The following is a 10,367-nucleotide window of genomic DNA, read 5'->3' as shown; positions in this document are numbered from 1 at the left end:
GATGAAAACAAAGCGGAGTAATATATTACTCTAACTAGGCCATAATGGTCAAATTTGAATTTTCACATTTTCCATTTTGATTGGTTGCTATTTGACCCATTAAGGATAATTGTCTAAATATGGTATGTGTCAAAGGTCATTTCCGGATAGATCTCAGGTCATGCTTTTGGCGTCGTTGTTCGTTACACTCTGAGCGGGATATGTGGTTTACCAGCTGATAAGTTTACTCAAAGGATATATAACGTACCATAAGGTATCAATTAGTTTTAATTTTCACTATGTGTTCAAAGACTCAGTTGTTAATCATTTAAACCAGCGGATAAGTGTTAAACATATTTATAATGTCTTTGACAGTGTCGTTCATAAGGTCTTTCTTGATTAATTGTAATTTGTAAACAAAGTGCCTTTTTGTAAATTTATAGTATTTAGATTTCTGTTATTTTCGTAACATAATGCCAATCATTCTTTTCTCCAGCAGATAGATTAATTTCATCAGGGATGTGCAGCACATTAATGAATCTTATCTGATTCTATAAATTAAGAAGTGCCTTAAATACAATGTAGCTGACCCCCCCCCCCCCTTCCCACCACCACCACCCAACACCGAATGAGTTTCAATATTTGAGCTAGTATGACAATTAATTGTTATTGTGCATTTATTTGGTAAACCAGCTAAAAAAATCAGGGTGTTAAAAGCACATTTCCCTTTCTCTATTTATCCTGATTTAAGGAATGCAGAACTTCTAACATGCTTTTGATCAGCTTAATTTAATGAATGATCTAGATACTCTAAATATCATTGTTTAAAGATGCATATGAAGTAATTTTTTTTGCCACAAAAGCCAACTAAATGCCTGCATGTAGTTTTAAGTATATAACTAAGAGAATTACCAAAAGGCATTGTTTAATTTTACCTGAAAATTATATTTGAACGGATTTTTCTGCTAGCATTCAGTGCTGTATGTCAATGGGGCAGAAAAGTAGGCCATGAAAGTAGGTTAAATTTCTGACCAAAAATTTAAAGAAAGCAGTCTAAAGCTCTTTTATGGCTGATCTAGTGATTTATTCAGTTTATCCCTTGGCATGTTGAATTTATAATAATAGTATAAGAAACTAGTAGAAGTGGTTTATATGTGTTACTGGGAATCCACGCTCCACCAATGCTCGGTTCATATATACCTTTAAACAGATCTTCTTTTAAGTTTTTCCATTTATATATTTTTTACTTATTTTAGAATGCCACCAAGAAGTGGGAAAACCCCACAGCGCACCAGTGCTGCATCTCGCAGGAAAAGTGTAGGCAAACCTGCTAAGCCCTCTAAGATCCCTTCTAGGGATGGTGCTAAAGCAGCAGCACTTTCGAGGTACGCCAAAGCAGGCAACTTGGCTAAAAAGGGGGAGGGGGGTGTTTGAGAACATGGTCATGAAGTGTGACATAGGGTGAATTTTTATTAATAAATTTTACACATTTTTAACAATGCATAATTTAATTGATATGCAGTTTTTTCAATGCATCACTTCAAAATTGTTTTCTTGAAATAAGACAAATATCACTTTTGTTTAACAAGTTTATTGTCATTACTATCTTTATTCATTATTCTTTAAGGGTATATTCACCTAAGACAAAGAAAAGTGCATCAAGATCTTCACCCTCAAAGTCACCTGGGTGGACAAGTGGCTCAGCAGCTCTTTTTATATCTCCAAAAACACCCCCAAGAAGACCAAATACTAGGAGGTACGCAGTTTGTATGCTTGATCCTTTTTGTCTTTCACTTTGTGAGTCAAGGACAGGTCTTTGTTGTAATTAGCATAAAGTGACTTTTAAGGTTGCACAACTGTTGAAATCTACATTTCAAAGTTGCAGTATTTATTTCCAACTTTCCCTGAAATAAGAAGCCATGTCTGGTTAATTATTTCCATACAAGGTGCTTGTATTAAGAAGTCTGATATTTGATTAAACAAGTTTTTTTTAAATGCTTCAGGTCATCTATCTACCAGAGGAAAGGTGCAACTGCTGCAAAACCAGGGTCTCCAAAGTTCAAGAAACCGGCAACACGCACACGTCAGCCAGTGTCTCAGCAACCAACATCCCCAGCTGTGTCCAGCAGAACTAGGAGGGCCTCAGTGTATCAGAAAAAAACACCTTCCAGGGCCAGATCTCCTGCAAAGGCCAAAACACCAGGATCTGGCAGAAAGTCTCAAAAATCAAGGACACCTGCAGCTGTTGAAATACCCAGCTCAGTCACTCCAGCAAGCGCAAGCTCCAGAAAACGTAAAGCATCTCCCACTAGGAGCAAAAGCCCAGCAAGAAAAGCTCCTGGATCTAGGAGCAAGACCCCAGTCTCCAAAACCCCAGCATCTAAACGAAAGAGCTCAGCAGCTAAAACACCTGCATCCACACGTAAGAGCTCAGCAGCTAAGACTCCTGCATCCACCAGGAAAAGAAGTAAACCTGCTGCTGACAAGACACCTGCACAGTCTGCACAAAAGAGAAAGAGATCTCCGGAGAAATCTGCAGAGGCTTCTCCTCCCAAAAAGGCCAAGATCTCCTCCAAGGATCCTAGTCCATCGCAATCAAGATCTTCTCCCAAACGCTCTGGGAGCAAATCACCATCTACGTCTGCTAAAGAAACAAAGACACCGCTGAAGACGCCAGCTAAGAAAGTCACCACCAAGACACCAGGTAACAAATCTGCAAAGAAAGTGAATGTGTCCAATGTGAAGACACCTTCAGCCAAACTTTATCCTAAAACTCCTGCCAGGTCGGGTGCAGCCATGACACCAGCTGTCAAACCCAAGTCCACACCATCGCCTAAAAGAAACACTCCAGTTTATACCACTCCACTTCCATTCACACCATCCATTAAGAAGCCTTCTCCAGAAAAGTCTGTCAAATCTTCTCCTTCACCTGTGTCACCTTCAGCAAAGGAGGCTGGAAGATGCATTATATTATAGGCAGGCATTATCCTGATAGATATTTGAATTATTTATTATTTCCTTGTGTGGTGGAGAGTTGAATCAGTGGGGATTTGTGTCATTTCAGAATTTTTTCTGTTTGTTTTATTTATTTTCATGAGAAACTTTAATATTGTACTGGATGTAAATATGCCATGGGGTTTTCTTACCTTTTATCAAATATATATTGTTAGTTGGTTTTATTCTACCTCTACCTGAAATTTATAGGTAACTGATCAGTGTTGTTTTTATTTAAGTATAGCGCATAATGAGTTTAGAGCAAATGTGACATGGAACCAACTAAAGTGCATGTCCATATATATTGTTAATGCCAATTTGAAAGACCTTCGTAAAATTGAAGTGGTTATTAATCCCTTTGCTTTTAAAGAGAAAATGGTCATTTTGTAAAATACATATAATCTGCTTTAAAGTATAAGTAGCCAAGCAAGATGTAAGTATGAATACAAAAAGGAGCTTCAAAGGCAGCACTTGATGTACAGAAGATATATATGATGTTCCATTTATTTTTAAACATTTTTGTATATAAATGATATGAATAGAACTTGTAGGCAGCAAAATTTTCTCTTAATTTATTTGTCCCCTATGTTGCAAATCTTGCTTTCGTTTAACATGAAGATTTCTTTTTCATTTTGAGATATTTAAATGGATGATATAGAATACAGAACACTAAGTTTTTTTTGAGTCGGTGTCATAGAAGTAAAAGGAAACAAACCAGCGACTGGGTCCGTCTTCTTTAATATACGAGTCTGAGAATTCTAGATTAAATATGTATCCCCCACGCAACCAAATGTGTGAATCTAAAGGAAGTTATAATGGAAGGGACGTTGACTAAAATTCGGTCTCTGAGACCATCCGAAAGTGGATTTAAAAAGGATCGGCAATGTTCAGGGGAAGGGGGTAATTTAATCGCTTGTCACGAAAAGAAAAAGTGAAAAAAAGTTTTAGAATTATACGGAAATGGTGAACCATATTTATTTCAGTCGGTGCTCGACTCGGGGTGGGGGTCACGTGGATATTACGATGGGAGAAATATCGGTTATTAGTGCACTGAAATGTCTCCCAATGCGTCACTTGTACAGCTCGGCTGTTGCGTCACAGCAAGCTTGAAAAGATGGATGCATTCGTTGTAAATTGATGACGATGGCGAGTCCTGGATCACCTGTCACAGCCGATTTTACGACGAGAAAAATATTCTGTTGTTTCAATGCAAAGGAGTTGAAATTAAATCCATCTGTACACGAAGCGGTTTTTGTCGTGGACAAGCATTGTTTCCTAACGCATTTGAACTGCATACGCTGTTTTAACACACAAATGGAAAGTGCTTACGGAGACACGCAATGGCAAGGGGTGGCTAAGGATATTTTGTCCGGAAGAAAAAAAACGATAAAAAAATTGGACATCACGTCTTTATAATAGAGGAGTTCTAGAAAACGCGATCATAATTAGTTTTCACCGAGCACCTTTCGCTTATGAAAACGATGAATGTACTTCAAATTTTACAAATGCCGGTTTAAGTATGGAACGAGCAGGTGCAGAACCGTTGGGCAAATGTTATATCACCACGTATTTCTCCATTTCTAATTTCTAACTCCTCATTAAGTACGATAAAATTATCGAAATTGTACCAATGTTGAAAAAAAAACGCATTTTCATCCAGTGACTATTAAAAAGAACCAAAAATAAAAACGACATCATTTTACATAGTTGGTTTGTGCAAAAATCGGAAAATATATGTGATTGGTGATAAGTGGATATTGTTAAGAATAAGCACATGCTTGGCTGGGTTTGGAGGTATGATGTGCGATATAGTCAGAGATCTGTGATATAATTTGTCGATAAATTGATAATAACAAAGAGAAATCAATAGAGTTGAAACCATGGAAAGGATTATAAAACAGACACCATATTATAACCTCATGCATAACTATTCAAACAAAATCCATATCATACAGCTTGTTATAGAAAATCCATTTGAAAGTAAACAGGCCTAACATACAAGTGTGTTTTAAGGAAGCCTTCGTAAACGTTTAACAATGATATCGAACCACACTATAGAATTCTTATGTTGTTTCTGGAAAAGGGTTGAAAAATTCATGCACTTCTTGAATATAATCCCGCGTACATATAAGTATCAGAAGCGTTCTATAGACTGTAAAATCCCCTTTCAACTTTAATGAGATATCAATTTACCGAAGGGGCACATTAACCGTTATTTGTTGTTAGATAATAATATTCAATCAGTGAACAAATTTTTGAGAACCCCCGCACGACAGTATGCGGCAGGATACCGATAACACCAGAGTAGGCAGCACATGAAAAATGCCCATTTAATTAAGGCTTAATCTTGATTGGATTGTACAGCTACGATTAATTCATTCTTGCAAAATGTCCACCGCGCCAGGTCCGCTACCTCAACTACGTGAATTTTCGACGGATAGTGACGCAAACAACGAATATTATAAATTTATCCTTGTATTCACGCGCCACGGAGGAGATGTCAAAGTCGGTTACATGACCGTAGATCCCAAGAAAACGACAACGATCTTACCAAAACTGAATTACGTCACTTGGCCAAAGCTACGAAACCTAACAGATTTTACGCCAGTGGTATTAAAAAACCAACTGTATATATTAGGAGGGAAAGAGAAGAAAGCAAACGGTCGGAGAAAGAAAGAGGTAAATGATATAATACGTATATATTGATTTGGTCGAAGAAAATGTTTGGTTTGGGGGACACGGAAAGGGAGGCAACAGTGATAGATTATTATTCCAAATAATAATCATAGAGATTATGTTTTATTTGACATAGCTCAAATCGACAGCTAATACTAGTAATCTTGGCAGTCTGGTAAAGCTTATTACTTTGATTTATCCGTGTCAAACAAATAACGGTAATTACTTATTGGAGAAAACGCTTTATCGACAGGTACTTAAGTTTGATCCTACTTCTAATAAGTGGGCAGACAGCGCGCCCTTGAGGAGAAAGCGGTGGAATTTCGCAGCTTGTACATTTGATGGAAAGATATACATTGCAGGTAGGTCGTATCTGAGCACTGTTTTTATGTGTACAAGTGAGTCTAACTTATATAAGTTAGCATATAAGTTTGCCGTTCACTGAAATGGAGTCGGGAACGTATGCTAAGTCCAGGTGAAAAATAAAAACAAATAATACATTTTCATGTTATAACGACAATTTTCTATTACGTATATTTAACATCATTAACTTTGTTAAAAAAAGGAACGATTAGCCTTTTGGATATCTGTTTAAGTACAACGTTTCTTCCTTGCATTTTTGATTTAATAAGAAGTATATATGTAACTTTTATGCATGGATGTGTTTTCAATTTTTTCTTTAAACAATTATAATATTTATTCGAAAAACAAGCACATGCTCTTTGAAATGACAACAGATAAAACAGATTTTTAGAAAAAAGAATATCGCAATCGGACTCTATCAGATATATACTGTTAAATATTTCATATTAGATAGATAAATAGATTGAAAAAAATACATACCTAAATTACGTATTAACCTCGACTGCATCTTAAAGGCGGCGAGATCCCGCAAGGGACCTGTGCTACTGATGCCAGTGAGACATATGAACCCTTCATTAATGAGTGGTTAGATGAGGATCCAATACCTAAAATACGTCGCAACCATTGTCTCCTGCCGTGGCGCGACAAGGTAGTCTTAGTAGGGGGAAGCACAGGAAAACATTTCAAACCAAGGCAAACCAATAACATATGGTAAATGTAGTAATACGGACGTTTACCCCATGCTAAGTAGCATACAAAGTTTGAATTTATAATTATTTATTGTTGCTATTTTCGTATGATCACTGTTGGATCTTATAATTCGTATATGAAAGACGTTCTGGCGTATGTAAAAGTAAAATTTTATTACGTTTATACTATTCCGACAATCATTTGATTGCTATAAAATCAGATTAATCAAATAAATGGTGGGTTCTCACTATTTTTTAAATTCGCAAATAAATTCGTATGTATATTTTTCTGTAATTTTAACTCTAGGGTTCTCGAAAAGAAATGGCCGTCCGGGTTCCAGGCAGATCCTAAGTATGTGTGGTCTGAACTGGAGTCACAGGAAACTTTACTTCCTCTGGTTCAAGACAACCTTCTCTGCACAATACACAGAGATGTCCTGTACATATTCCGAGGTAAATCAATGGTTTTTATTAGAAATAGCAATTAAATCAAAGTATAATGACAGACGTGTTTTGTGTGTGTGTGTGTGTGTGTGTGTGTGTGTGTGTGTGCAAGACAGAGAGAAAGAGAGAAAGAGAGGGGGCAGGAGGGGGGTTCCGATTGCTCGTTCACATTGTAATTGCACTTTTTCTTCCTCCAGACCCAACTAAGGTCAATTTTCTGCCTAAAGTACCGTCTCAGTCGAACCCGTCTGACGCCTCGCTTCTGGAACAACGATCAAAAAGACCGCGACTTGAAGATACTTCAGAAAGTTTATCACATAAACAGATTTCACCGGACACGTTAACGCCAGGTAGGACATATACCTGTGGAGAATGTTACATCATAGAGGACCTCATAGGCTGGTTTACTGTTTCACTTATTGCATGTGGAGCCCGCTGCATATAAAGCCAACACGTTTATTACTTGCTTTCGTTGTATGAATATGACCCGGGCAAAAATTAAAGTGTTCGGTATCATTTTAAAGCGCACGTAAAAGAGCAGGAGATCAAATCTTCTCTCCCTTTGAAATCACTCATTCCTTCAGTTCCTTCAGCTAATGACTGGAATCTGGAACCGTTTTCACGAGATAAGTCGATTCGAAAGTTGAAAACAAGAGTATCAGTCTACTTTGACTTAGGATAAATCAGTAGTACTAGTCGATCCGTCTAAATGAGAAAATAGTGACCCTTTTGAGGAGTTTTCTTTAGCGTTTTGTTTCAGATGGACAGTTATATAAACATTTTTGAACGAATTTATCCTGGGTATAACAGACAAAAAACTTTGGTTTGAAGTTAAGACCTACTTTTGACACAAGTTTTTTTTTATGAAATTGACCCCAGGATACACGAAGACTTCTCAAAAACATTAATAGTGCTCTCTGCCATATTTAATAAATAAATAAATAAATAAATAAATTAAATAATTAATTAATTGATTAATTAATTAATTACAAAAACTTTTGCACAGTACAGAAATGTACACAGACGAAGATTTGTGTATATCTGGAAAAAATCTCTCTGTCACCCCGGTAGAAGGTACAGTTAAGGCCCGTCTTAGCTAAAATAATAAATTACCAGCACGTTTTTTATTTGATCGATTGGGCATAGTGGTACGAAAACTATTTGTTTGTATTTTTTAGGTGATCAATGTACTGAGCGTCTAAAATCTGGGAAGTTCTCTCAGACTACACGACGGGCTAAAGACCTTCATCTTAGCTGTGAATGTATTTCCCTGCAGCAACCGAGAACTGGCGCAGGTGTCATAACTCTAGGTAAGTTATGACTGTTAGCATAACGATACTATGATCTAAAGAAATTGTACTGAAAATGTTTAATGGAACTTCATACCAAGAGGCAAACAAGGAAAATCATTATAACACGCATAAATCAATATCTTCATTTTTGTCAAGTCAATATTTAGGTGTATCATACTGTAGATTAAGCTTGTTATTATGTACTGTTTCCTTACTCTGTGTTAACCAGGCCAACTTTATTTATGTAGAAGACTGTAAGAAGTAGTATGCTATTTCTTTAAGATGCATTACTATCTTAAACACAGGTCACCGAATTTACCTAATAGGCGGTCACCGTCCTGACAACCCAGACCATTGCGTTCTGGACGTGGAATACTACCACACCAAGTCAAGGAAATGGTTTAAGGCATTTTCTCTCGGTGACAGGTCACTTACAGACGTTAAATGCTGCGTCCTTAAAGTTCCAGTTTCTAACACAGACTTTAAAGGACAGAGCGGGGCTCTCTATTATCGTTGGCCCTTGTGGTGATACAACACGACTACCGGATTCCTATCTCAACAACTGCAATTGACATGCAGTGGGTTATTTGTTTGGTGATTATTCTGGTTTCTTTGCCGTAAAAAGAGACGTGATGTAATCTCGGCGCGACTAAGAACGGTGCACGAGGGTTAGTCAGTACGCAGCCAAGACAGATTACGTCTGAATTAGGGTCTAGCTCATGAAAGAAGAAAAGACCGCAAGAAAGATCATCCAGGGTCGATGGTCTGAATAGGCACGGAAAGCGGAATTGAAGTGTTCAAGCACAATAAGATTAATTCATTTCTTTATTCTGATGGCTTACGGTCCTTCATTGCTCAGTAGTATTTTAACTAATTTACGTAATTTGGTATGAAAGTAAGCATTTCCCGGGCTTTGTTCCAGAATAAAGGCGACGGACGCCTACTGGATTGATATTTGATGTGAATATTGTTTTCGAAATCAAACACTTTCCTGACCTTGATCAAAATACAAAGCCGTTGATTACTGATTAAGAGTGGAATCGGAGGTAAATGAGGAAAAAACTCAAATCAGAGCGCAAAGAAAGCAAACTTCAAAATAAAGAGAAGCAAGTCATACTACAGGCTGTCTTCTTTCACAAGTATCTGCTTGTTAAAAGTGAATCACCCGCTTCATTTAAAATGCAGGGTGCAAGAGATAATAATGTTGTGTCGAAGATAGGGTTAGGTATTTTCGAGAAACTGCACGTTTATCCAGAACTCACGCTATACAGTTTTTGCAATGTTAGCACTTATGGGTTCCGTTGTGTTCATTAATATTAACAAAAATGCCATTAACAGACACTAATTCTTACTTTATCTCGGGCTAATGCCACTGCTGTTGATGCATACGTGAAAAACGGCATATTCTGAATAAACGTAAATAACAGTTTTTATTTTCTATGCAGAATGGCTAGAACATAGAACTCTCACGAATTAACAGAATTTTGTATCATTCATAAATTTGTAATTTAGCAATTGTACAGAATATCATGCGAACGACTGACGATCCATTCATTCCGTTTTTAACAGTATGGAGATACGATTTGTAGGGGTATGGGCTACATCTTTTTGGTCCTTGGTTGAAGCAGGAATGGGGGAAGGGGATTCTGAAAATATTTAACAAACTAGGTCATAATGTTAAAGTCATTTTGAAAAGACTTGCCTTTTGGCTACAAACGAAAGACCTCGAACCCGCACAGGAAACCAAATTTTGAACAGACACAATAACTTACTTGAACTCTTGGATTGCATTTTCACTTTGTGTCAAATATGTAATCAAAACAAATATGGGTGCTATTTAAATCTCCTCTCTTCTTTAACATTTGGACTACGGGCTGAACTCTCCCAAATTGTTCGAGAAAGACCAACTCACAAGTTATTAAACAATAAT

The 10,367-nt window shown here is 37.0% G+C and overlaps 2 protein-coding genes across 2 annotated transcripts; both read left to right on the top strand.

Annotated features, from left to right (window-relative positions):
• The first annotated feature begins 117 nt into the window (after positions 1 to 117).
• On the top strand, positions 118 to 3,691 carry LOC106164398 (uncharacterized). The gene is made up of 4 exons (XM_013542290.2): positions 118 to 253; positions 1,236 to 1,364; positions 1,607 to 1,735; positions 1,983 to 3,691. The coding sequence occupies exons 2-4, from the start codon at positions 1,237 to 1,239 to the stop codon at positions 2,953 to 2,955; spliced, it is 1,230 nt and encodes a 409-aa protein (XP_013397744.2). The 5' UTR covers positions 118 to 253; position 1,236; the 3' UTR covers positions 2,956 to 3,691.
• Positions 3,692 to 5,249: 1,558 nt separating this feature from the next.
• Positions 5,250 to 9,866, top strand: LOC106164439 (uncharacterized). The gene is made up of 7 exons (XM_013542335.2): positions 5,250 to 5,652; positions 5,903 to 6,011; positions 6,528 to 6,723; positions 7,009 to 7,154; positions 7,343 to 7,495; positions 8,324 to 8,455; positions 8,743 to 9,866. The coding sequence occupies exons 1-7, from the start codon at positions 5,362 to 5,364 to the stop codon at positions 8,964 to 8,966; spliced, it is 1,251 nt and encodes a 416-aa protein (XP_013397789.2). The 5' UTR covers positions 5,250 to 5,361; the 3' UTR covers positions 8,967 to 9,866.
• The last annotated feature ends 501 nt before the right edge of the window (positions 9,867 to 10,367 follow it).

Source organism: Lingula anatina, chromosome 1 (genome assembly GCF_051362555.1).
Source record: "Lingula anatina isolate TDL-2025a chromosome 1, LinAna3.0, whole genome shotgun sequence".
In the NCBI taxonomy this organism is placed as follows: Eukaryota; Metazoa; Brachiopoda; class Lingulata; order Lingulida; family Lingulidae; genus Lingula; species Lingula anatina.
The sequence above is the reverse complement of the archived record's forward strand: the minus strand, read 5'-3'. Positions and strand labels throughout refer to the sequence as shown.

Bases quoted from the DNA above. Each gene is read 5' to 3' on its own strand.
- LOC106164398 (XM_013542290.2), top strand. From the start codon at position 1,237: ATGCCACCAAGAAGTGGGAAAACCCCACAGCGCACCAGTGCTGCATCT. The intron at 1,365-1,606 runs GTACGCCAAAGC...TTATTCTTTAAG, and splicing joins AAAGCAGCAGCACTTTCGAG to GGTATATTCACCTAAGACAA. The intron at 1,736-1,982 runs GTACGCAGTTTG...TAAATGCTTCAG, and splicing joins AGAAGACCAAATACTAGGAG to GTCATCTATCTACCAGAGGA.
- LOC106164439 (XM_013542335.2), top strand. From the start codon at position 5,362: ATGTCCACCGCGCCAGGTCCGCTACCTCAACTACGTGAATTTTCGACG. The intron at 7,496-8,323 runs GTAGGACATATA...TGTATTTTTTAG, and splicing joins ACCGGACACGTTAACGCCAG to GTGATCAATGTACTGAGCGT. The intron at 8,456-8,742 runs GTAAGTTATGAC...TCTTAAACACAG, and splicing joins CGCAGGTGTCATAACTCTAG to GTCACCGAATTTACCTAATA.